At 44.5% G+C, this 27,362-nt stretch overlaps 2 protein-coding genes across 4 annotated transcripts in view; both read left to right on the top strand.

The window, feature by feature from the left end:
• Nucleotides 1-221: 221 nt before the first annotated feature.
• mrps33 (mitochondrial ribosomal protein S33) lies at nucleotides 222-8,522 on the top strand. 2 transcript variants are annotated; one of them, XM_084910497.1, is made up of 3 exons: nucleotides 222-533; nucleotides 5,478-5,694; nucleotides 8,037-8,522. In XM_084910497.1, the coding sequence occupies exons 2-3, from the start codon at nucleotides 5,480-5,482 to the stop codon at nucleotides 8,140-8,142; spliced, it is 321 nt and encodes a 106-aa protein (XP_084766623.1). In that variant the 5' UTR covers nucleotides 222-533; nucleotides 5,478-5,479; the 3' UTR covers nucleotides 8,143-8,522. The 2 variants fall into 2 exon arrangements, with proteins under 2 accessions (XP_084766623.1, XP_084766622.1); XM_084910496.1 differs by lacking the exon at nucleotides 222-533 and adding an exon at nucleotides 3,018-3,194.
• Nucleotides 8,523-8,623: 101 nt separating this feature from the next.
• The window catches only part of braf (B-Raf proto-oncogene, serine/threonine kinase), a 33,557-nt gene continuing 14,818 nt past the window's right edge, over nucleotides 8,624-27,362 (top strand). For both annotated transcript variants that reach the window (XM_084910491.1, XM_084910492.1), the window contains exons 1-9: nucleotides 8,624-9,832; nucleotides 18,024-18,125; nucleotides 18,232-18,519; nucleotides 21,610-21,713; nucleotides 24,166-24,268; nucleotides 24,362-24,510; nucleotides 25,027-25,146; nucleotides 25,254-25,413; nucleotides 26,951-26,990. In XM_084910491.1, coding sequence (XP_084766617.1) covers nucleotides 9,677-9,832; nucleotides 18,024-18,125; nucleotides 18,232-18,519; nucleotides 21,610-21,713; nucleotides 24,166-24,268; nucleotides 24,362-24,510; nucleotides 25,027-25,146; nucleotides 25,254-25,413; nucleotides 26,951-26,990 — 1,222 coding nt within the window. In that variant the 5' untranslated portion in view covers nucleotides 8,624-9,676. The remainder of the gene's footprint in view (nucleotides 9,833-18,023; nucleotides 18,126-18,231; nucleotides 18,520-21,609; nucleotides 21,714-24,165; nucleotides 24,269-24,361; nucleotides 24,511-25,026; nucleotides 25,147-25,253; nucleotides 25,414-26,950; nucleotides 26,991-27,362) is intronic.

The raw sequence follows: 27,362 nt of genomic DNA on the forward strand, positions 1-27,362 counted from the left end.
GTAATTGATTGAATTGAATTATGTGCTGCTGAACACGTGGGCTAAATGTTGTTTTGAAATGCTTCCGTCTCATTATTACCAAGCCAAATAAAAAATCAGCGCCTCCTGCACTTATAAGCGAACAGCTGCATTTAAGCGGAACTTTGCTTATACCTGTCACATCCACGGAACTATTAACAGGGACGGACTTCCGCTTCGATTGCGTAAACGCATTGGCAGTATGCGTAGATAAATTAGAATATATCGACTAGGATAGTGTTTTCTAGGATGGTGTTTTCGAGAATTTAATGACGGCTAATGGGTACATATATGTGTAATAAAAACTACTAATTGTTCCAACGATAGATATGTGTAATTCACACAGAGTCGCACAAACAGGAAGTAAAAGGAACAAGCCAATCAGCTCCACGGAGCATGTGTCACGCGTGATGCACCGTCTCTGGTGAAGGTTACGGTTAGTTGAACGTGTGTTAACTGTTACCTGAAGCAGAGGCTACAGACAGATTCTGGAAACAACGCTGTGCGCAGTTGCGGTAAGAATTAATTTCACTGTCATGAAACTGTTCGTCTGCTCACATCAGCTCACAGACACGAGCTGCTTCCTCGTGTTCAAACATTATAGAACAGTGTTAACAGATCATCCTGTGACTGCAGCATCAGAAACCCTAGTTCTCATATTTACCTGCTGTTCAGTGATCCAGTCTAACTCACTTCGTCGGCCTCCCTAAATTAACATAGTTTATAATCTGGATTTAGCGAGTTTATGTAAATCTACGCCGCCGGACTCCTGGGTTTACCGGTGTTCCAGATTAACTGGCGCTTAGATCAACTGGGTTTGGTCGAACAGATGTGTGGCAGTCTTGCGTTTCAGGAGCTGCTACCGACAAACCAGCAAAAAAACCGCCAAATGTGTCACCTGTGACACTTGTGAGGTTATCTCAAACACACTCCGTCGGGCTTGATGCTGTTGAACAACAAAATGTTTAAAAATGTGGCGAGTTTACCTGGTGATGTCCTCATGCGCGACGCGATCGCGAAAACAGCAAACAATTAACACCACGCCGATGTTGTTCACAGGACAGCAAGAGTCAACGATCGGGAGACTCTGGTCGTCGTTATCGTTCCCCTCCTACGTTTTATTTCTCCGGTTTCAGCGTTTTTGCTTCACAACTAAAGCGAGCAGTTTACTTTGTGCACTAACGTGGACTCGAGTCAACCAGCGCCACCTCTGGCCAAGTGCCCCAGCCTGCAGCCAGATCAACCTGTGACACACATCTGCAGCACGTTTGAATTCGTTTCATGCACATTTGTACCTTTCAATTGTGTCTGTTTGTGCGTCATGCAAATAAACCTTTGAAATGAATGAAATGACACTAATATTTCACTAGTGTTGTAACATCACATGTCGTTAGCGTAGTCTGTCTGTGTCTTTTCTCTGCAAACGAACATTTTAGAGTTGGTTGTTATATACAGTCTGTATAAGTGTGGTCAATCTAATAAACATTTGTAAGGAGATGGCAGTTACTGTGAATGTACAGCAGGTACACAGTGATTAGTAATAAACAGTCAGACAATGACTCTGACAATCTCATTCAATCTTGCAGATTGAATGCACCTTCTGTGGAAAGTGGTACCACACAGTGTGTGTGGACTTCCCCTCTGCAGAAGGCAACTACAAATGTTGTGGGTGCTAAATAAACAGAAAGAATTGATCCCTGTTGTCTTTGCTTACTGATTGTTTTTAGTGTTGACAATCCACATTGCTGTCATTGCATCTTTCAACATGTTTGTGGGTAGATGTGGATGTACCAGGGGTAAGTGCAGCCACTCAGCCTCTACTCAATGTGATCATAGCAGCAGGTGCAGATGTGTCACAAGTTAATGTAGCAGTAGGCTGTGGTACTTGGCCACAGGTGGCAGCAGTGGACTGACCTCATTGGAGACTGCTCCAGCTGCTGTGTGATAGTGGATCTGCTACAAATTGAAGATCATAAGCAAGTTTTGGAAATTAAACCTTGTATTATGTTGAAAAACAAAAAAATGACATTGATTTTGTTGCAGGTCATTTTGACCCGTACTGTGTAAATCCACTCAGAACTGAAACTGCAATAAAACAATAGCAGCTTTATTTCCCATCAGATAAACACGTAGAACACAGACATACAACAGTTAGACTTTACATAACTATTTTAGGAACAATTTGGTTGTTCGTTCTTACGAACACATTTCTGTTGAACTTGCCCGACGTTCTCAGTTTTTCAATGCTCAACATTTTCAGTTTTGTCCACATGATGGACAGAATGTAACTGTGTGCTTTCTGCAGATGTACTTCTTGCATTTCTCACAAAAAGTGCTTGTTTTCAAACAGGAATCTTCCTAACTAAGATTTAAAACAAAAGATTTCTACGTCTCCTCCAGACTCAAAAACAGATGACAAACCAATCGACACACCTGAGTCACTGACTTTCTTAAATCCACTCACTCTCACTGGCTGTTTATTACTAATCACTGTGTAACTGCTGTAAATTCACAGTACCTGCCATCTCCTTACAATAACTACCAACTCTCCAGCCATGTTGATGGATTGCCTATATTGGCTGGAAATATTCATTTCCAGAGAAAAGACAGACAGACTCTGCTTACAGGATGTGATGTGACAACACTAATGAAATATTAATGTGTCATATTTGTCCAAGGCGTATTTCATTGTTATGGCAAAAGAGAATATTGAAAACATGATGAACAGGGGTGGTGGTTTCTGACTTTGTGTATGTAATTTGGAATTTTGTACAAACACGAATAAACAAACAATAATAAATACATGATATCATTTCATTCATTTCAAAGGTTTATTTGCATGACGCACAAACAGACACAATTGAAAGGTACAAATGTGCATGAAACGAATTCAAACGTGCTGCAGATGTGTGTCACAGGTTGATCTGGCTGCAGGCTGGGGCACTTGGCCAGAGGTGGCGCTGGTTGACTCGAGTCCACGTTAGTGCACAAAGTAAACTGCTCGCTTTAGTTGTGAAGCAAAAACGCTGAAACCGGAGAAATAAAACGTAGGAGGGGAACGATAACGGCGACCAGAGTCTCCCGATCGTTGACTCTTGCTGTCCTGTGAACAACATCGGCGTGGTGTTAATTGTTTGCTGTTTTCGCGATCGCGTCGCGCATGAGGATATCACCAGGTAAACTCGCCACATTTTTAAACATTTTGTTGTTCAACAGCATCAAGCCCGACGGAGTGTGTTTGAGATAACCTCACAGGTGTCACAGGTGACACATTTGGCGTTTTTTTGCTGGTTTGTCGGTAGCAGCTCCTGAAACGCAAGACTGCCACACATCTGTTCGACCAAACCCAGTTGATCTAAGCGCCAGTTAATCTGGAACACCGGCCTGCCGTTAACATTCACGGGAAACTGGAAAATACAATTATATTTAAAAATGTGCATGATCTCCGCTGCTTGGTTAGTTTTCTTGACAGTTCTCATGAATGTTCAGATGGTCCTCGCTAAGAATTATGGGACGGCATTTTCTTCTTTCCTTTCACAAAGGATGCCCCAGTGTTAAGAGAGGCAATTAAAAAAGCCTTGAAGCTCCTTTCCTTTATAATTGGAAATACTTCCGGGTCACTTCCTGCATTTAGGATTTGTTTTTTGATTTTCTTTTTGAAATATGAAGATTAAATGAAACTAGTAACTGGCCGGGTGTGGGTTACTATGGTTTTAAGTTGTTTCTGCCTCTGATGGCTGTTAGCTATTGATATGTGTGTACTTCACTGTGCTCTGAGTGACGTCACCTGCAGTCATGGTAAGAATAGGTTAAATATTTGAAATGAGAAGGAATGGTGCTTCAATCAGAATTCTTTATTCATTTCTATGGAAATGATGCCGTTTCTCCAAGACCAGAACAGGCTGGACTAAATTAAATAATACAGCATATTATACAGTTTATAAACTATAAGAAACAGCTCTAACATATGTTTCCTTTATTAGCTCCTTTAGCAGAGAGAGGAAAAATTGTACTTTCTCATAATTTACAGCAATGATCAACACAACCGACTCCAATGTCTCACATAATTTAGATGCTAACACTGCATTTTCCTGTTCAGGCCAAAACCTGCTGATCTTTATTAACCCTTGAATGTCAGGCTGGCATAGCTAGTTATTACATTAGCGTCAGGGAGAAGGCTAGCTATACTACGGCACATGGTATGTTAAATGTTTTTGGAGAAATGTTCACTGTGCTTTTTATTGTTTCCTTTACGTATTGCGTATTAGTGTGAGGAAAATAAACCAGTTCTTGCTGTATGCATTCCAGTCATATGCAGCTATATGTCTCAATAAGTACATATCAGAGACGCCCAGAGCTCCATCTCTTCAGCCACCTTCTCTAGCTATCCTGGGGGGACACCAAGGTATTTCCAAAAAACCTGAGAAATATACTCTTCTGTGTATCCTGGGTCTGCCCTGAGATCTACTTCCAGTGAAACATAACCAGAACACCTTACCTAGGAGGTGTCAGGGAGGCATCCTAGTCAGATACCCGAACCACCTCAACTGACTCCTTTCAGTGTGGTGGAGTAACAGCTCTGCTCCAAGCTCCTCCTGAATAACCAAGCTTTTCACCCTGTCTCTAAACCATCGTGTAGAGCAGGGGTGGGGGAACTCTAGGCCTCTAAGGCCGGTGTCCTGCAGGTTTTAGACATGTCCTTGATCCAACACAGCTGATTTAAATGGCTAAATGACCTCCTCAACATGCCTTCAACTTCTCCAGAGGCCTGGTAATGAACTAGACCCCTTGAGTGCAAACTAGAACTTCTGTCCATAAATATTATGAGCAGAACAGCAGAGTCCAAAACCCACTGAAGATGAGTCTGACTTTTTGCATGCAGCGCAGACTAAGCTTTCATGGGAACTGGACTCTGCAACAACAGGCTCGATCTACTCTGGAAGCCGAGGGACACGGTCAAATGCTTGCTCCAAATCCACAAAACACACACAGGCTAGTTGGGCAAACACCCAGGCGCCCTTGAATGTTTTGAGTGGATGCAGAGCTGGTCCAGTGTTCCCTGACAAGCATGAGCACCTCATTGTTCCTCCAAATAAAAGCCCAACATTTTCAGTCCTTTCTTACCATGAAGATGAATCACCAGCTCTTTTAAAATCATAGAAAAACTTACGTAGAATACTTTTAAACATGCTAAGTTCATGTAGCTTTCATGCTGATTAAACAAATAAGATAAGTTGTACCACAAAGAAACCCAAAAACTGTACATTGCGATATGACATGTTTAGAGTTATTTTTCACATTTTTCTTTGCTACGTAACTCCATATATCCTGTTTGACTTATTTGATGTCTTCAGTTTGTATCTACAATGTAGAAAGTAGTAAAATAAAGAAAAACATTCAATGAGAAGGCGTGTCCAAACTCGTCACATGTCAAACTGTGTGTTTCTTGTGCTCATCAGTGATGGCAGGCCTGTCCAGCTATGCATTGCGGATGGCCAGACTGAGCTCACAGATCTTTGGAGAAGTTGTGCATCCAACTGACCCGAAATCTATGAAGGTGGTCCAGCTATTCCAGGAGCCGCCTACGGCCAAGAGGAAGGAGGTGTATGACTGGTACCCACACCACAAGATTTACTACGCTGTGACCCAGAAGCTCAGGTTCATGGGTCTGTTCAGGTACAGTAGAATACACCTGTGATGCGATGACAGTATTTACCTTTGTAAAAGCAAACATGGCTTCATTTATTTTTACACAGTTGTGCTGCTGAAACACATTTTTAAGAGTTTGAAAGTTCATGACTTCTGATATTAACATTTATTTTCATTTTTTGTGGGATTTACAAAAAAAATGTAAAATAAATCCCACTGTTGTCATTTTCCCTCTTTAAAAATGTAATTACATTACAGTGTAGGTGTGATAATGAACTGATTAAACAACAAACAAATATGAATATGCACGCTAAAATGTGTTTTGTTTGAAATACATTTTTTCAATAATTGAAATTTCCCCTTCAGCATGAAACACTGTAACATACAGTAAGTATGTCAGTGCAGGAGCAGTTACATTGTTTCCAAAACCAAAAAAGATAACCAGGAAGTGAAGGCCGGAATCCGAGAGATCCAAGCTCCGCCCTCTGCCTCTGAAGTTTAATCAGCCACTTTTTATTACTTCAGAAAGAATTTGAAGTGACTTATAAATGCTGTTGCTTCAGAAAGTACTGACTGCTTTGCCTTTTTGTTAAAAACTGAAATTACAAAGTATAAGACGCTGAATGCAGTATTTTAAAGGCCATCATGGGTAAGTCTGAAGAAGAGGGTTTTTTTACTTTCTTTGATTTTGGCATATTGGACGGCATCTTCGATTCTATCCATAGATGTTAATAATGTAAAGTGTGGTTCACGTCTGGACTGTAACTCAACGACAGTTCTTGTTTCTCAGCGTCGGCGTGGCCTCGTGCTGACACACTGCTCACTGGAGCAGGCTTTCCTACCATGGAGCTGTGCAGCCTGACAACATCCTGCCACTCCCACACTTCCCACTAGTTTTTAATCACTTAATTATTCTTAATTACTAATGACCTTGTTACTAGATATGCATTTTTTTCCGTTATTTATTCTGTTTTGTGATGAAATGTTTCTGTGGCCCAGATATTGAACTGATTGTATCCAAATGATTTGCTGTATTATTCATCAGGGGTTTTGTTTCTTTGTGTGCATTCAGAGATCATGTGATGTGGAGGTGTCATCTTTTATTCTATTATGGAAAATGTCTCGTGGTTACCAGTGGGGATTTTAACCACGCCTCACTGGACAACAATAAGTTGAGTGTGCACTAGAACAGAGAACGAGACATGCTGTGTGGTAATGCTGCTAAAGCGTACAGTGTCACTGGAGTTATTAGGCTAGCTATGTGAAGCTGCTGAGGCACTGCAGGAGTCCACGTGCTGGAATAAACTTTGTAAACCACATTGAGAGGACATTAATAAGCTGTATGACAGAGTATATCACATTTGTGTGTAACTACACCATCTTACCATCTCAGGGCTGTATGTTGCTCTGTGAACAAGAAGCTTTGGCTCATTACTTCCCTTAAAGACATGTTTAACTGCTCAGATCAGGGGTGTCCAACTCCGGGCGTCCTGCAGGTTTTAGATGTGTCAGCTGATTTAAATGGCTAAATGACCTCATCAGCATGTCTTGAAGTTCTCCAGAGGCCTGGTAATGAACTCATCATTTGATTCAGGTGTGATATCTAGAACCTGCAGGACACGGCCCTCGAGGCCTGGCGTTCCCATCCCTGGCTTAAAGCTTCCAGGTCAGGAGGGTCCAGCATGAGCTGAAGGCGAAGCTGAAGAAATACAAGGACTACTAGCTTGAGCAGAACAGCACAAGATGTGTGGAGAAGAATGAAGAACATCATTGTGTTTAAGTGACTGGTTGTGGCTCAGTGATGGGAGAGTGGGTCATTTACCAGTTGGGAGGTCGAGGAAACGATCCCCAGCTCCTCATGTCCATGTGTCAAAGTGTCCCACTGAACCCCGGTTGCCCCCGATCCATCCATCAGAGTGTGAATGTTAGATAAACCTGCTTCACTGTATGATTGTGTGTCCATTTAATGTCCACCAGTCCATTGAATGTGACAGACGACCAGTGAGCAGCCTGGAGGGAGCAAATTAGCTGCACCACTCCTCCACCAGGTTTAGCTCACAGCCCTCTGCTGCCTCCACACCCTTACTGCCTTTAGTGATCACCCCCAGTGGGAAACAAAAAGTTCAAATGGGTCACAGATATACTCGGGTAGCTGTTATGTTACATACCTGTGCAGGTAAAGTCTGCAGAGATGTCCTGTGCCCTTATTCAAAGTGGCTTTCTTCTGCTCCACCAGAAAGTCCTGAGTGATGGTTTGATAACTTTCTGAAGAGACCTCATATGAAAAACAGTGAAATCCATAAGATGAAGTGCATGTAAGTATGGCAGAAGTAAAAACTGTGTCTAATCAAATCCTTAATTCGTTTTAGAGATGAGCATGAAGACTTCAAGGAGGAGATGCGTCGTCTGAGGAAACTAAGAGGAAAGGGGACGCCAAAAAAAGGAGAGGGGAAGAGAGCAGGCAAGAAGAAGTGAACTGTCGCACGTCTGCTCCCCGAGGCTGCACAGGACTCGACGTTCTTTGGTTTCTGTGCAGGCTGCGCTGGCTGCTGTGCACCGTGGTGGGATGCTGGTCCGGAGAGCGTTCCACTGGTCGGGACTGTCCTTTGTTTCTGTGCTGACAGGACATTCTGAGTCGGGCGTATCCCACTTCTGTTAAATTGTGTATGTCATTGAACGTGTGTGTGGTAGTAAGAGGGCTGTGCTTATATCTTATTACCACATAATAATGCCTTTCTGTAGAACAGCCCAGGAGGAAGCGTTAGCTGCTGACAGCTTGACTGTGGATGGAACGGCTCAAATGTATAGAAGTAGACACCCTTATTTTTCACAATAAAGTCAATGTGATAAATCTGCAGAGTGGTGCAAAACTTTGTTTTATTGCCTTTAAAGAGGAAAAATCCAAAACTGCTATCCACAGTCTGTTTTTCTGGGTCGACCTGCTGACGTAAGCACATGTGGGCATTAAACAATTTGTGAAATACTGAGGCTGGTGGAGTCATCGACCAATCGGGATGATTGCCAGCTCCTACTGTCCAAGAGTTGAAGTATCATTGGGCAACATACTGAACCCTGAGATACTCCGATGGATGCAGTGTGTGTGTGTGTGTGTGTGTGTGTGTGTGTTGGACAGCACTTGGGCACAGATAAAAGCACTATGAGTGTGTGCGACTGGGTGAATGAGACGTCTCATTGTAGGAGAACGTGCTTTGAGTGCTCACATTGAGTATTGAGGTGTTCTTTAAGTAGCAGCCCATCCATTTACTGCATTCTGACTTCCGTGACATTAAGAAAAAGGTTTGCTATTGCAGGTAGTTACTAAACCAGGGGTGGGGAACTCCAGGCCTCCAGGGCCCGTGTCCTGCAGGTCTTAGATGTGTTGTTGATCCAACACAGCTGATTTAAATGTCTTGAAGTTCTCCAGAGGTCTGGTTATGAACTAATCATTTGATTCAGGTATCTAGAACCTGCAGGACACCGGCCCTGGACACTTGGAGTTCCCCACTTGTGATCTATAAGAAGGCTGCTAAATAAATGGACTTGGCCCCTCATGTGAATAAAAGTTTGAATTCAGATGTTGTTAATGTTCGGGTCTCCCTGCATTGCCATCTTTGTGCGGACTTGTTTCACTTTGGCTGAGCGCACACTCATAATCAGCCGCGGTTCGCTCATGCTAAGCCCGTGTTTCCTACCACGCTGAGTACTGAGGGGCTGAATCCTGGCACTCGGCACGCTTCGGGTCATCCAGGGTTGCCACCTTGCAGCACTCCTGCGTGTTCAGCGTCCCGGGCACCCGAAGCTCCCAGCGGCAGGTGGACGCAGGAAGGCTGTAAGAAGCTCTCCGTGGTCGTTTCCAGCACCGCGGTCGTTTCAAACGGCTGCTTTTTCCGGTTTTACTCAATCGAAAGAGGTCCGGAGCTCTGGCCCGTGCCTCTGTCTCCCCCTCCTGTCCTCAGCACCGGGTTGCGTTTTCCTCGATTATTTTCCACTCACTTTCTCGCAGTTTAAAATGGCGGCGTTGAGCAGCGCCGAGTCCCCACCGCCCGTCTTTAACGGAGACACTACGGAGCTGGAGCCGGGCAGGGAGCGGGGCCTGGACGAGCTGGGCGCCGGACTGGACTCGTCCTGCTCGTCGGGGATCCCGGGAGGTCCGCAGGATGAGGAGGTAAGCCCCACGGCAGCGGGTCGAAGCTGGGCAGGGGACACGGGCTCCGAGCGGAGGTAATTGGATGGAAAGGTTCGGGAAACGGCGGCTGGAGCCCGGGCGGTGGGCTGCGGCGCAGGGCTGGAAATGCGAGCGGCCCCGGCTCACCCGGCTCGCGGGCCGGGCTCCGTGGCGGGGGAAGCTCCGGGCTGCGGAGCTGTGTTTGTGTCGGGCCTGCTCGCCTCTCTCTCCAGCCTCACAGCATCTGCAGCCTGCTGCGACAACAGCACGCGCACACACGCGCGCGCGCACACACCGCTGTTCAAAGCACAAAGACGCAGTTTAGCGCTTCGTGCTGTGTCGTGCGGAACTGCGGTGCGGACAAAGTTTGACGGCGAGCGGTGCTGCGAGGCCTGCGCTCAGAGGGCTGCTGCCGGGGATGCTGATGGTGGACCTGGAGGCTAGCCCGAGTCGTGCTTGTGGTGTTTGAGGTGTGATTTAGCCACACATGCTACTTTTACTAATGTGACACAAGATGACTAGCATCTCCGCAACTCCTCCACACGCACACGCAGAAAGCATCAGGCTGTGTCCTCAGCGGTGTCTGCACTGACCACGTAGCCTAGCCTTGATTCTGCAGGTCACAGGCCTCCCTGCTGGACCACGACAGCAGCCCGAAGCACACAGCAGGATAGCTTTGTGTTAAAGTTTGGAACAAACAACACTGCAGCTCATGTCTGACGTGAACACATTTCCCTGCTATGTCATACAGAACATGAGAAATCCGCCACAGGCTTTGGCAGCACCCATCTTAGGGTCCAGAACTCCTGCGTGAACATTTGGAGAGTTCCTGTGTCCACGTCTCTGTCACTGCAGCTCTGTAGTGAGAGCTCCAGGGGCCTGAGCTCACCAGAGACTAAAAATAAAAGCATTTAAAGACTGCGCTGACTCTGGATTTTAGTCTCTGGAGCATCTGCGGTGTGGTGGCCTGAGTGTGTCGGCTACAGGCGCATCTGCTGGTTTCTCTTCAAACGTCTATAATCACAAATCTGAGCTCAGGTATGACTCTCAGGCCTCTTCATAAAATGGTTTAGTGTGTATTTCAGAGGGGCTTTTTTCATGTGCCATTCAAACTCCAGATAACATCAGGAGCAGGACGTGTTGAGCCCTGGTCCACGCACACAGCGCTGTTTTATATGAAAAACTGCAGATGAAGTCTCTGCAAAGCAAACTCACCTGTCCCTGCTGCACCGTTCTCCAGCAGCTGGTTTGAGTCGTTTCTGGATCCGCTCTGTCACTGCGTCGCACTGAGAATATTCCATGTTGGTTAAAATAATTTTATGGCTCTAACTACAGATTTAAAGGGAAACCCGGGATGAATATTTTGGTGTTTGGACATCACCCTGAGAGGATTAAACGTCGTCCCAGAACACTGGGATAATTCAAGGCTGCTAACTGTACAGTACAGTTAGCAAACTGTGATCCATCGGTTATCCAGCTCTGCTGCTGTGCAGCTGGATGGATAATCAGTCTTTATTCCCTAACGCGACCTTCATGGTGCATTTCCCAGCATGTCTCAAGCTGTGTAAACATAAACAATCAGTAAACCGTAGCTTTTCTGACCCAATTTAAAAATAATCAATTCTAAATTCTGTAAGTTTGTGTTTGGCTGGTTATTGAATTAGCTTCACTCTGATTATTTTCAGGACTTTGTAGGACGGAGAAACTATCTGAACCTGTTTGAACCTGCTGTGCATTGGAAACTTGGATAAAGCTCTAAAGTGATTGAAGTAATGAGAGCTGAGCTTGAGCTGCGACTGTGTTTGATGGTGCTTTTCAGTTGCATTCTGTTCATCCATGTCAGTAATGGATTGCATTTATAAAGCGCTTTTCTAGGCACCCAAAGCGCTTTACAATTCCACTATTTATTCACTCTCACATTCACACACTGCAGGCAAACCACAGTTGTAGCCACAGCTGCCCTGGGGCAGACTGACAGAAGCCAGGCTGACATATCGCGCCATCCGCCCCTCTGGACAACACCAGTAGGCGGTAGGTGAAGTGTCTTGGCCAAGAACACAACGACCAGGACAGAGAGAGCTGGGGGATCCAACCGGCGACCTTCCGGTTACAGATGAGCTTTCCAACACCCTGAACCGCGGTCGCCCCCTGAACCAACTGTCACAAGTGTCCATATTTACAGGATGTGGTCATTAATGTGTGACCAGAGTAAAGAATCGTCCAGGTGTGGAAATCCCAGGAAGCTGATTCTGTTCATCTGGACCATGAACACAATCAAACATCGATTCATGTCCAGATGAACAGAATCATGGAGACTTTTGAGAGCAGGGTCTGTCTGTTTGCAGCAGAGTTTGACACTGAGAGGAAAAGTCAAAGATGGTGAGGATGGATTGATTAATGCTGGGGAACCGTTGTTTTAACATTAGTATAAAAAGCTTTGCTTTAAAAACTCCCTTTTTTCTAAAAGTGCAATTCACATCACTTAGTGTGTGCACAGAGCACCACATCCAAACAGTACTGGTTTCCAGGTATGAGGAGTTGGACCATAAAACATTATCAATGGAAACCAACTGTCCAGTGATCAGCTGTGAGCCACACACAGAGGTCAGATGACAGGTGGGGGAAGCAAAGTGCAGAGATGACCAGCAAAATGCGATAAAGCACAGGAGAGCAAAGATGTGGAGTAGTGGCATAAAAACCTTGAAGGAGTGGAAGAGAGGAGGCCAGAGGAGGCATCGCTTCAGTTTCCCAAATGATTGATCCTCAGCAACAGAGCAGCTGTTCATGGGCAGCGTTAGGACAGTGATACGTTTTTAAGAAAGCCAAACTTTTGTTTCAGAGACAGATCAAACGGCTAACTGCAGGCCTGGAAGGGAAATCTCGCTCTAGCATCTCCTGACTCGAAGCGATTAGCCGCCTCCTAATGCTAAAGAGTGTAAAGCAGTCAAAGTGCATCGCTGTGGTGGAGAATCGTCAGTGAGATCAGAGAAGACATAGAAATGTCCGCTTTCCTTCCCGGACATCAACATCATGCCGTCTCCTCTGCCTGTCTTCTTTGACAATGAGACGATACCATCTATTTATTTGTTATCTGTTTATTAGAGATTTGAGCCTTTTTTATTTCCCCAAGTTAATTAGTATTGTTTTACATTTATACATTTGTTTTACACGCATGAAGTCAAGTGTATAGAGCGTAGCATGATGACCGCTGCATGACCCTGCGTCTAAACTGAATGCATCACATTACACTTCCACTGTAATAAAAACAGTTTTGTCTGAGAGGGCCGTGAGATATGAGGAAAATCTGATATCACGATATTTTACCTGATATCACGATATTTTACCTGATATCACGATATTTTACCTGATATCACGATATTTTTACCTGATATCACGATATTTTTACCTGATATCACGATATGTGTAAATAACCTTAAATGTTATTTGTAACCATGTACTGCCGAACACTGCGCTGGTTTGCTCATTCAAATAGACATGAAAACAAAAAGTCTGAATGAATTGAAACGTTTGATTTTACCCACAGTTGCACACAGAGGTTTTCCACAAATGACTGTGACAGTAAGTCTGTGGTCAACACTAAAAAGGGTGCTCTATTTTATTTATAACATATAAAAATGGGGGGAAAAAAAATGTGATGACCTCAGATTACAGGCACAAAAGTCTGGATAGTGACTATAAAACGACCGTCACAGGTAGTTTATTTAACTTGTTCTTTGGTGCGTAGAGAGACGGTCACATGCAGAGTTTTAAACATTCATTTTGCAGGTAATGACTTTTCAGCTGGTGGAAGACATTTGTGGCGCTGCTGCCTTTTAGCGACAATAGTTTTACAGCATGTTTGTCAAATTACTGCGTTTTGCAAACAGTTTATGATAAAGCGATTTCAGCCATGGAAAAACCAGCGATACATCGAGTAAGTTCGATATATCGCCAGCCCCTAATTCACAAACATAAAAATAGACTAGTGTTATACTAATACTTGAACAGATTACCGCTATAAACAAAATAACTGCATTTATTTTGCTAGTACTAGCTAACAGGCAATGACAGAACAGCAGTGTAAATGTATGCTATGTCTTCTAATGATGCTGCCTAAGGGAAGCATGTATAATGTAAACAGAATTGGTCCTAGCACTGAACCCTGTGGAACTCCATAATTAACCTCAGTGTGTGAAGAGGACTCTCCATTTACATGCACAAACTGGAGTCTATTAGATAGATATGATACAAACCACTGCAGTGCAGTACCTGTAATACCTACAGCATGTTCTAATCGCTCTAATAGGATATTATGGTCGACAGTATCGAACGCTGCACTGAGGTCTAGCAGGACAAGCACAGAGATGAGTCCACTGTCAGAGGCCATAAGAAGATCATTTGTAACCTTCACTAAAGCTGTTTCTGTGCTGTGATGAGCTCTGAAACCTGACTGAAACTCTTCAAATAAACCATTCCTCTGCAGATGATCTGTTAGCTGTTTGACAACTACTCTTTCAAGGATTTTTGATATGAAAGGAAGGTTGGAGATTGGCCTATAATTAGCTAAGACTGCTGGGTCTAGAGATGCTTTTTGAGTAAAGGTTTAACCACAGCCAGCTTGAAGGCCTGTGGCACATAGCCGACCATTAGAGATAGGTTGATCATATTTAAGATCGAAGAATTAATTAATGGCAGGACTTCTTTGAGCAGTTTTGTAGGAATGGGGTCTAAAAGACACGTTGATGGTTTGGAGGAAGTAATTATTGAAGTTAACTCAGAAAGATCAATTGGAGAAAAAGAGTCTAACTTAACATCAATGGTACTAAGAGTAGCTGTAGATAATATTACATCTGTGGGATGATTATTGGTCATTTTTTCTCTAATGATTAAAATTTTATTTGTGAAGAAGTTCATGAAGTCATTACTAGTTAACGTTAAAGGGATGGTTGGCTCCACAGAGCTCTGACTGTTTGTCAGCCTGGCTACAGAGCTGAAGAGAAACCTGGGGTTGTTCTTATTTTCTTCAATCAGTGATGAATAGTAAGATGTTCTGGCTTTGCGGAGGGCTTTCTTATAAAGCAACAAACTATTTCTCCAGGCTAAATGATGATCCTCTAAATTTGTGACACGCCATTTCCTCTCCAGCTTACGAGTCATCTGCTTTAGGCTGTTTGAGAATTATACCACGGAGTCAGGTACTTCTGATTAGAGACCTTAGTTTTCACTGGAGCTACAGTATCCAGAGTCGTACGTAGTGAGGAGGTGAAATTATTAACAAGATAATCGACCTCTGTTGGAGCAGCGTTCAGGTAGCTGCTCTGCTCTGTGTTGGTACAGGGCATTGAAGAAGGAAGTGACTTGTGAAGTCACTTCCTAGCACTCACTTGAGTCAGCCCTCTGCTTTGTGCTCTGCTCAGCTGTCTCTCCTCCAGGTTCCCTGTCCTGCTTCAGTAGGGGAGGCATAATTGGCTGTTGTGGCGTCAGCTCTCCTTCACCACAGCTGGAACCCACTGCTCCATCCCTGCTCTGCAGCTCAGCCACAAACAACACCCAGCCATGCATATAGCAAGTCTCATTACCATCTTATAACCGTCTGCTTCCCTCTTGCTGCTATCCTACTTTGACGCTTCACCCCTGCACTCACCTCCACTCTGCCTGTACTCTTTTCTTCACCCCTCGTGTACACTGTTCACTTCTTTCGATGGTTGACCCCAGCTACTGAAGCTCTTCTACCATCACTGGCTCTACTCCTTGCATCTGCACTGTCCCACCTGCCCGACTCGTATTTATACTTATGCTTCTATCGATTTTCATCTCTTCTCTCCAGAGCATTCCTCCACCTCATAGGATATTGGATTTCTACTCTCACTACAGATGAGTGTCGTCTGCAAACAGGTGCTTCTCTGGCCTCACCTGTCAATCTGCCCATTAGCACTGCACACCAGAGTGGGCTCAGAGCAGATCCCTGATGTAATCTCACCATCCCTACGCCCATCCTGCACCACCCTCACATACTTCTCTGCCACTCTTGACTTCTTCATGCAGAACCACAGCTCCTCTCTTGGCACGGTATCATCTGCTTTCTCTGATCCATAAAGACTCGGTGAAGCGTCACATGTGTAGTGCTCTTCCACTCGGTGCATGAAGCCATACTGCCACGCACTGATTGACACCTCTCTTCTTAACCTGGCTTCAACTCTCTCCCATATCCTCATGGTATGCCTCATCAGCTTTGTCCCTCTGTTTTGTTCTGCAGCTCTGTACATCACCCTTGTTCCTGACACTTGGTCGACTAAACGAGGAAAAGTAAACTGGACTAAACGACTAATCTCAAATCAAGAAACACTCGGATATTAAGTGACATTTGAGAACCGTTTAATGGAAAATGTCAAACACTAATAAGGAAGGTGTTTTAAACCATTATTCACGTTCTTCAATCATGCCGCATATATGTGTAGCACTTCACATCATTAAACATTTTCTTTCACTTACTGACCTCCTCACCCAACGCTAAGGCATAGGCCTGGGGTGTCCAACCCCAGGCCTCGAGGGCCGGTGTCCTGCAGGTTTTAGATGTGTCCTTGATCCAACACAGCTGATTCAAATGGCTAAATTACTTCCTTAACATGTCTTGTAGTTCTCCAGAGGCCTGGTATTGAACTAATCATTTGGTTCAGGTGTGCAGACCCAGGGTGAGATCCTGCAGGACACCGGCCCTCGAGGCCTGGAATCACTCACCCCTGGCATAGACCATCTACCTTTCAGCGAAAGCTAATTTCTGCTTCCTGTCGCCTGCATTGTAGATGATGACTTTGCGTCCACAGAATAATGAGTACAGTCGGGACAACAGTGAGAAAGAAACGTAGGGCTGAGCTGTCCTTCCTTTAACTCTAAGCTCTCTTTTCCTTTCCTGTGCTGTCTGTCTTGGGGGAATTAGCTCTCACTGCTCTCTATGCGAGTAATACAGTAGCATTAGCATTAGCTGACACACTGAAGCACTTTGTGTATTTACTGTGTGTTTTACACGTTACTGTCTTCATCCTCGCTCCGCTTCAACACTCGCCGAAGTGCCTCAAACAACAACTTGTAGATATTACAGTAATCAGTAACAGAGTACTGTTTCAGTAATCGTAGTTACAATTGTGTTGCTACTTGTGTTAACAAAATTCTCGCTTATCTGCACACTGGGTGGGTAGAAAGAGGGAAAAGCAAAAAACATCGAGCTTGCTGCTTTTCGTCCCGCTACAGGCCCGATGTCAAAGTAAGTGTAGATATGGTCACTACTTTAGTGCTTTAGAGCAATTAAGAATAAGAGTGCAACAGTAAAACTGCACCCAGGACAGAAGCGGCTACATCATGCTGAACTTCATCAGGTAACAAAGGCAGCGGCGCAGCATCCATGTCAACCTGTTCATGTTTGTGAAGGAGAATCGCTGTAACGGTCGCTCTGAGGTCGCGATGGGCTGGTGTTCATCTTCACTGTGTGTGTTTGGTTTGAGTTCATACATGAAAAAACTAAAAGAAAAATGGTGTGTGTGTGTGTGTGTGTGTGTGTGTGTGTGTGTGTGTTAGCATAAGGATTTTTGTTGGTGTGAGTCTGTAGTCTCAGATTTATATTGCGAGCTGGTAATTATGCAATATTTCAGATCATTTTACAGAGAAAGACAAAAGTAATGTAACAGGTGTACTCTGGTAGAAACTAAGTAACATGCTATGGTTTAAAGAAAAGTAATGAGTAATGTGTAAACATGACTTTTTTTGAGTAATGAACCTAATGCTGGTTCTGGCCCACCTTTAACCCCTGAGCGCTATAAATGATGCATAAATTATTTGGTTTAGCTCGTTTCATCTCTCTGCATGTGATAAGCCCGGTGATGGAGGGTTGGCTCTTGTGTTGTTCTTTCCTACCCCGTGACAAAAATGTGCCACAGGTGTCTCCACCAAACACCCAGCGATCGAACACCAACCTGTTAGTAAAGGAGCTACAGCCCCAGTGTCCCCAGCTACTTCACCGAGGTCCTAAAAGTAGAAAGAAAGAACCAATTAAATACTTTATTTTTTATTGTTTTTTACTGATTACATCTGTACATCTCGAGGGGTGTCCATGTTATCTGATCCTGGTAAAGCTGGTATGATAATGTTATGTTTTTTAGTCGTGCAGGTATTTACATTTTACCGTGTTTCCTTGCAGATCTGGAACATCAAACAGATGATAAAGTTAACACAAGAACATCTGGAGGCTCTCCTGGACAAGTTTGGCGGAGAACACAACCCTCCCTCCATTTATCTAGAGGTAAGATCGTTTCGGCTTGTGTGAACAGAACTTGCTGTGACCCTCGTAAATGTCACCGGAGGTGTTGAAGCTGTCGAGTTCGTTCCTCACGGTTCTTCTTTGGCAGGCCTATGAGGAGTACACCAGCAAACTGGACGCTCTGCAGCAGAGGGAGCAGCAGCTGCTGGAGGCCATCGGTAACAGCGCAGACTTCTCCTGCCCTCAGTCTGCTATACCAGCCCTTCTGGAAGTCAAGATAGGAGGTTGTGGGGTTGGTGCAGGGCCTCAGGCTTTCCACTCGGCCCCAAACACTTTGGCTGTCCTGCAGACCCCCACTGACACAAGCCGAGCCAACCCTCGCTCCCCCCAGAAACCCATTGTCAGGGTCTTCCTGCCCAACAAACAGCGAACAGTGGTAAGTGTGAGCCGCTCTCTCGGGATGCTTACGTGGATTTTAAGGCACGAAAGTCTGATTGACGAGGCTCCTGAGAGCCAGCGCTTATTTTCATTTGCAGCAGCAGATATTAGATGTTCAGAGTTAATATATCCTCTTGGTGATCTTTGCATCTGGTCTTTCACAAACTGCTTTTTCATGTTGACTTAGTTTTTGCTGAGTTAATGATGATACAGTGTAACATGTAGCGTGTTGCTGAGGAACACGTGATTATTATTTTGTCATAAAACCTCAGAGATGAAAGACGGCGTGCAGCCTTTTTGACTTTAGGTTGCACAAAGTGCTCGGTCTCACTCGCTGTCAGATACTCACAGCAATACAAATCTCTAGTTTAAAATAAAACGTGGTTTTACATTAAGGCATAAATATTCCATAAAGTCCCTTTATGTATTTGTATTTCCATTCAATTGACAGTAGCGCATTGGGCAGATACTAACTACAGATGGACCGATCCGATATCACGTATCGGTCCGATACTGACCCAAATTACTGGATCGGATATCGGCGAGAAATAAAAAATGTAATCTGATCCATTAAATATCAAAAAAGCACCTCACAAAACTTGCAACACGGCGTAACTCGGCTCATAACCGTAGCACGTCGCAGCAGTATGCATCACGTGATAGAGCGGCTGTGTGTATTTGTAGCCTCGCTACCAAACCAGCATTTCATCTCCGAGGAAGTTTTCCCAGAGAGAAATAAAGCAAGTGTGTAAGTTCATCTCTGAGTGTTTGTAAAGCATTCCCACGTTAAGCTTAACAACCGATATATGGAGCGACTGCCTCTCTCTCTCTCTCTCTCTCTCTCTCTCCTGCTGCTACTTCAATCATGAAACTGATCAATGATCAGCTGATCGGCTTTTCTTTCGCGAGTCCGTCTCTCTTCTTTGTTTTTGGCCCACTTTGCACCAGAAAGAGGAAACCAGCAGCTGAACAACAGCAGCACGTTTAAGCTTGATAAGCTGTTGTTAGAATTTATTTAATATTACTTTCTACACCAGGATCTTTTTCTACGCAGCTGACGGCTGGTAACTGTGCAGGGGCGGATCTAGCAAAGTTTAGCCAGGGGGGCCGATAGGGCATGAACAGGAAAAAGGGGGCACAAAGACATACTTTTCTTTCTTATTCTCATTTAAAATGTCGAGCTTTTAATAAATAATTATCTGAATCTTACACCCAAAGTTTTAATCTGATGTAAAATGTATAGAAGTCCATTACTGTATATAGTAACTATTAAGTTTAATATATACCCTAGTAAGCTATAGTACTTTTTCCTTTGGGAACCATCTGTGCAGTCTGCAGTTCTGTTGAAGAAAGATGTTGAATCTATTTAATTATTCTTGAAAAATAATTTATTTCTGTGCATTTTTCCACACTGCATCAAATTAAAGTTGATTACATCGATTAAGCATCATGAGGTGGAGGGTGGGGGGTGGTTCCCTATTTTTTTTTGCTGGGAGTTTGCAACCCTATTAGTTAGGTTGCTTAATATTTCTGCTAAGTACTCTTTAAAATACCAGAATAGGGAGGATGGAGCAGGTTTAAGTTTATTAGATTGATCAGTGTTGCTGAACTATGAAATATTTTGGGTGCAGTGTATTTTTTACATACAGGTATAACAGAATAGCTTTAGTGTTGTTATTTACTTAAACTTGAGTATGAATTTATACAAAATGCAGCAAGATATAAAAAAAACGTTTTATTGATTAAAAAACACACTATATCGGATTCATATCGGTATCGGCAGATATCCAAATTTATGATATCGGTATTGGACATAAAAAAGTGGTATCGTGCCATCTCTAATACTAACCCTGAATCTCAGAGTTAGTATGACTGTTGGATAAAAAGCACGTGGGTGTAGAAAAAAAGTGCATGTGTGAATGGCTGAATGAGGCAAGTTGTATAAAGTGGTTGGAGTAGAAAAGCGCTGTATCAGAACCAGTCCATTTACTATTCAACATCTTAATCGCTCACCAGAGAAATGCACTCGTGAAAGCAGCAAAAATTATTGATGCATATTGTTCAGTCTGACTCCTGCAGCTCATCCTACACCGTGGCTGTCACAGCTGTGGTCGGAGGAGCGAGAGGTGGTGTCCATCATGGACATCAGCTTGGCTCTTCCTCTGAATTATTGTTGCACATTTGAGGAAACATCAGGCTTGATTTAAACATTGCATTCTTAACTTTGAAAAGTAAAATGTGACTAAAGATTATAGGCAGGAAGACGTACTGACTTGGTATTTATTACTAAGACAAACTCTTTGCTTATTATAAAAAAAAGTCCCGCAGATCGACTCAGACATGTACAGGACGGCTGCTTCTCTTTTCTGTCTCTGGCTAAACGTAGTTCTGTGTGACAGCGTCTGGCTCAGCTTGGGAATAATTCGGAGCCTCTGTGACGGACTCTGTGTGTGGTGATTTCTGCATAAATCTGCACAAAACTTCAGTTTGTCATTAACCTCCTAGGACCTGCATCCACATGTGTGGACATCACATTTTGGTTTATTTAGACCAAAATACTCAAGGACCTGATATCCACTTACGAGGACTTTATGCTGCTACTGTTCTATTGAAATTTCAAACGAATATCCTCACATGTGGCTCTGATTTTTCTTAGAAACAAAAATGAGGTAAAGAAAAAAAATCTGGTAATTCTTTGTTTTTACATTCATCAGCCCAGATATCAAAGAGAGATTAAAAATGCTGCTGTGGAAGAGTTCAGGTCTTAGGAGGTTGAAGTGCATTCACAGGTCTGCTGTGGTTTAATGCAGACGAAGGCTGAGAGCATTAGTCTGACCCGTAAGGTCAGAGTAAAGCTTCCAGGGAGGCCCAGCCCTCCACGTCAGCTGGATCGTCGGTGTTCTGGTTCTCTGAATGTTGACGATCGGCGGAGGTCGGGCGAGATGACTGAATGTAATACTACTGTACTGCTGCCAACCTTCCCTGAAACGATGACCTGTGGCTGCTGGCTGAGAGATGTAAAACCCAAACCTGGTTACGTCCTGTCATTTCTGTGTCAGTTCAGTGAGTGTCGTTGTGCTGCCTTCAGGTGCCGGCACGCTGTGGGATGACTGTGAGGGACTCCCTGAAGAAAGCCTTGATGATGCGAGGACTCATTCCAGAGTGCTGTGCGGTCTATAGGATACAGGATGGGTAGGTGTCTCACAGGCGTATCAGTCGGTGTTTCATGTCACTGCGTCTCCTCGCGCCTTCACGTCTTGACTCCTCCCAGCGAGGATGTTTGAGAAAGATGTGAAGAAGCTGCCAGATGAGAGGACTGTGCTAGTGATTTAATTCTTAGCATAAAACCTGAATTCACCAAGTTATTACAGTTTGTGTTTAAAGGGTCAACTTCACTGTGACATTATGTTAATTTTACCTCTGCTGCCTCGTTACAGATATTATAAGAATGGACTGATGTAGATGTCACGTGCAGATTCCCTGTCTGGCAGTCAGGATACTTCCAATTTAATGTTTAGCCAGTTTTTTGCTTCAGGCCTTTATCTGCAGACATAAGAACTATAGTATGAAAATGAGTTTGGTAACAGCTGGGAATCTCCTTCACACAGTCCTGGGGAAAAACAAAAAAGTACCTGTTTACTGCTTCTGAATGATTAAGAGAGCAAATAGCAGCTAACGGCTACTTCATGAAATGTGGTGAGTGTGAGCGCCTCTGTGAAAGCAGAAGTTTGAGTAGTTGGCTGCTCTGGTGCATTCAGATGTGTGTGGCACAATGACCCACAGGATCGGACACCTCAGCAAATTTACCCCGAGGTCTGAATGTGCACCACTTTAAAACAAACCCAAGAACTGCAGCTTAGACCAGCAGTCCCAACCTTTTTTAAGGTGTCGCGGATAAATACGACAAAAAAATGATACGACCGAGACAAAAACGGGGCTATTTTGTAAATATAATAAGTGCGAATTCACTGTGTAGTTGTGTAACTTTATTAGCAGCGTCCTCCTGAAATGCGCCAACAACATTGAGAGTAACATCCTCCTCTCTGCCCCTTAATGCCCTCTGGTTGCTATGGTAACGCATAAATATTTCTTTCAAAATAAGACACAACTACAACACGGGGAAAGACCCAGGGAAACAGAGTTGACGATAAAAACCCTGAAAACCGTAAATTTCACACCCGAGCCTCAACTCTCGCGACCCGGCACCAAACGACTCACAGACCGGCGCCGGGTTGGGGACCGCTGGCTTAGACTATCGGCCTCAGTTAGCACTTTAAAGTTAACGTTCATAACAGTCTAACTAGAACAAGTGTGGCACGTTTGGAGGGGCTGCGAGGGAAAGCTTCTCTCTAAAAGAACACGATCGCACGTCGCAGGTTTTTAAAGCTACATGTGGATAACCACAAAACTTCTGAAACAACGTCATACAGCATATCGGCACAGCTGTCAAGCACAGTAGTGGAGGGGCACAGCCGCTAGACCTGGGCACCTTCCAACATTCGTACTTCCAATGGGAAGCATATTTGGCTGCAGACTGGAGCAGCCAGGCATCAAACCACCAACCTTCAAGATAGTAGAGGTTCAGCTCCACCTTCTGAGCTACAGCCACATAATGTGAGGCCACGTGTCTCACAATCACAGGGATGGCGCAGTCCTCAGAGCGTACCTGCAGAGTGTTTGTTGTCAGATGGAGATGGTGTCCAACATGGGCCACACCTGAATGTGCTCCATCAGTGCATCCTGGGTCCATGGCCGACTCTTCCGGCCCACTTGTCAAAAAATAAATAAAATACTATTTTCTAAGTAAATATATTTGTAAAGGTGCTACTGCCTTGAAGTTCTCACGGCACAGTCCATCCAATCCACACATGCAAAGAAGTTATGTGCAATAATCAGAACTGGGAAGTAGTGCAGAGGATAAGCTAATCGCCACTTCTCCACCCCCGTTGCCATATTGCCTGTTTGACGCGCTGTTTTTGAAAGGAGGAGGGAACCAGGGCTTGGAATCTCATTGGATGCCTCCTGGCTGAGGTGTTCCAGGCATGTCCCAACAGGGCAGACTCTGGGGAGGCTACATCTCTCGGCTGGAGTTCCCCTGGATAAGCTGAAGGAGGTGGCTGGTGAGAGGAAGGTGTGGGCTTCTCTGATTAGGCTGCTGCCCCACGATCCGCCCTGGATATACGTGGGTGGATGGTTGTATGGATGGAATGGCACATCGCTGCAAAATTAATGTCCGTAAACTTTAACTCGAACTAAAACAACAGCGTAAAGATGGCAGGGCCAAACTGTCTCCAGCACGATGTGACACACCGATAACACCATACACAAAATGCTGACGTCAGGTTATTGCTTCTGAAGGTTTTCATAGGCCTATGTGTTGGGACCGCCATACGGCCATCGGGTATTTTTGATGTAGGCAGTCTCGCGTTATGTACAACAGTGCGGTGCACGTCCCACACTGTGGGGAGGGTTATACAGGGCGCACAGTATCATGAGTCCTGCTGTATGAAAGTGGAGCAGTAGGATGTTTGGGTTTTTGCTGGAAACCATCATGGTTAGTTTTGCACCGCTCTTGGTGCGGTGGCTAAACCAACGGCTGGCTGAGGTGTAGACAGTTTCCGATACTCCCCACTTCCTGTTTCAGAGAGAAGAAGCCTATTGGCTGGGACACAGACATCTCGTGGCTGACGGGGGAGGAGCTGCATGTAGAAGTGTTGGAAAACGTGCCGCTCACCACACACAACTTTGTAAGTACTTTCAGAAAATCAAGTGTCCCGTAGTGAGAAGTGCTCAGTGCAGCCGGGGTGACTCTGGTCTGTATGTCTCTGTTTGATCCACAGGTGAGGAAGACTTTCTTTACACTGGCCTTCTGTGACTTCTGCAGAAAGTTGTTGTTCCAGGGTTTCCGCTGTCAGACCTGTGGCTACAAGTTCCACCAGCGCTGCAGCACTGAGGTTCCTCTCATGTGCGTCAACTACGACCAGCTCGAGTAAGTTCAGTGCAGGAAGGAGCACGCTGCTGTGAGCAGTTTGGGACGATATAAGGATGTTATGGCTCCACGGGCTCGGCTCAGTGACCTCTGCTCGTGACACCGAGAACCTGCAGTTACGTGCTGACAGGCAGCTACGTTTGTATCTTTGTACATGTGCGACTGTCACGGGGAAGCAGGGATCAGGACGGTACCGGCAGTAAAAATGTGAACAGAATGAAGCTGTCGTCTGCACAGATCCTGATTCATCTTTATGGTAACAAAGAGCAGCGACATGTTCAGGCTTTTAGCTTCAATGGGTTCAAACAATGCCTCAGATTTTAAAGTGCAACAAAAAAGAGAGAGAAATGTCATGACTACATAAAAACGAGTTACTGTAAGCTCCAAAATTCACCGTTGGTTCCTTTGGTAGGCAAATGAAACAAGTGTGCTCAGTGTGTTAGTGCTTGTTTGGCCTGTTTAAGGTTACAGTTCCAACTGTGCCTGAATCGTATGTTTTCGGCGTGTGCTCTGCAGCTTGCTACTAGTGTCCAAGTTCTTTGAGCACCACCCGTTCACCCAGGAGGAGGTCTCCTCAGAGGGAACCACGCCCGTGTCTGAGGCCTGTCCGTCACTTCCCCCATCCGACTCCACTGGGTGAGTCCTCCAGCCTCATACCGAAAAGGAGATGTTTTCCTTCTGTTTCCTCAGCAGAACATTTAGAGTCTGAAGTTTGAAGTACTAACCAGCGGCTTTCTGTCCAGATCAATATGCCACACCACTGTGTCGCCGTCCAAATCCATACCCATCCCGCCCAGTTTCCGGCCCAACGAGGAGGACCACCGCAACCAGTTTGGCCAGCGGGACCGTTCATCCTCTGCCCCCAATGTGCACATCAACACCATCGAACCGGTCAACATCGATGTGAGTCCGCTGGACTCGCTGACACATGAGAATTTTCTTTCATTCTATGTTTTTCATTTTTCACGTCAACGTCCAGCATGCGCTACAGATGTGTTACAGATGTGTTACAGTTGTGTTACAGATGACTCTACAAATTACCAGAATGATGTAGTCTCTTATTTCTTTTGTGCTCTTGACATTAAAATAACAGTTAATACACTTCCTTAAGTTGACAAGCAGAAGCTCTCGATCGTCCACAGACGGTGGAGCCGCTCTGATGGACAAACTCTTCCATAACTCTTTGATAACACTTTATTATTTACTTTCTTTATTAGTAGTATTTTACTTCCCTGAACAACACCCCATCCAATCCACACATGCAAAGAAATCAAACCGTAGATGTCCAAATATTATATGTAATGAGGAGAAATGACACAGGGAAGAATTATTGAACATGCTTGCTGAAATTTATTTAATACAAATGTAAAAACTGTTGCCGATGACAACGACAGCTTCTGTACAGAGAAACAAATCGCACGATTTCTCAGGTGTGATTTCGACCCATTCTTTAGCACCAACAGTCTCCACATCCTCAGGGCTCTGTGGGCCCCGTCTTTAGTTCTTTCCGTGGAGTTTCAGTGGGATCGGGTCACGTGATTGGCTGGACAATTCTAACATTTCTCTGAACCCGATTAAGTTTCCTCGGCTGTTTTCGGGGGGTCGTCGTCTTGCTGAAACGTCCACCCTTATTTCATCTTCCTGATGGCTGCAGATTTTTATCAAGATGTATTCAACTTTCAATTCAATTTTATTTATACAGCGCTAAATCCCAACAACAGTCGCCTCAAGGTGCTTTATAATGTAAGGTAGACCCTACAATAATACATACAGAGAAAAAGCCAACAATCATATGACCCCCTATGAGCAGCACTTTGGCGACAGCGGGAAGGAAAAACTCCCTTTTAACAGGAAGAAACCTCCGACAGAACCAGGCTCAGGGAGGGGCGGGGCCATCTGCTGTGATTGGTTGGGCAGAGAGAAGGTTATGTATTTGTAGTATTTGTAACTGGAACCATCAGTATGTTTGGCAACACTTGAGCAGTTTTTACTCACCATGAGATGTTTCTTGGGCGACTCGTTGGTAATGAGACACATTTTACGGGCCATCAGTTGTAAATGAACCAGCTGACATTAATTTGCATTAATTGGCAGGACTTTTAATTACTGATAGATCTCAGCTGCTGTTCCATGTCTTTTCTTCATGTGTTCAATTGTTTCTCATTATTACACATAACTTAATTGTTGGACACCTGTGGTTTGATTTCTGTGCACGTGAGGATTGGATGGATTGTTGCATCTCCAACATCTGGTGAGGATTTCATGTCATTTACACATTTAATTCAAAAGCGGGTGACGTGTTCAATACTTTACCCTCTGTAAATACCATCAGTTTGCACTCGGAGCAAATCCTCATGTATTTATGTTAAGTGTGTTTTTCACCCTCTGCAGCTGAAATCATGACACCGTGTTCATGTTTGTTTTGCTTTCTTTATTTCAGGACCTGATTCGAGATCAGGGCTTACCGAGGTCAGATGGAGGTAAGCATCCAAGAGGGAAACTTCACACAACTTTTTCCCCATCATCTCACATCTCTGTGCTCTTGAATTTTTTTTATCTGTGTGCGTGTGTGTGCGTTCAGTCCTGTGCCTTGCCAGTCACAGAGCCGTGAGCTGAAGGTCAGGGGTTTTCGAGGATGACCGGTCTGAGTGCTCCTCCAGGCTCGGCTCCTCCTCACGTGAAACTAAAACATTTGACAAATTTTCCAAAAGTTCCAACAAAGCAGCTCTGCAGCAAAGCATCGCAATACATGCAAAGTGTTAAACAATGTTTCCAGTGTAATCTGGGTGTGCAGTAAGATACACAGAGGGGACATCTGTGACACGTGTGTGGACTGTTGTACATTCAGTGTG

This window comes from Perissodus microlepis, chromosome 17, assembly GCF_051167445.1.
Source record: "Perissodus microlepis isolate ML-2025 ecotype Zambia chromosome 17, ASM5116744v1, whole genome shotgun sequence".
In the NCBI taxonomy this organism is placed as follows: domain Eukaryota; kingdom Metazoa; phylum Chordata; class Actinopteri; order Cichliformes; family Cichlidae; genus Perissodus; species Perissodus microlepis.

Excerpts from the sequence above, each read along its gene's own strand:
- mrps33 (XM_084910496.1), top strand. Across the intron at positions 5,695-8,036 it reads AGGTTCATGGGTCTGTTCAG|AGATGAGCATGAAGACTTCA; the intron begins GTACAGTAGAAT and ends AATTCGTTTTAG.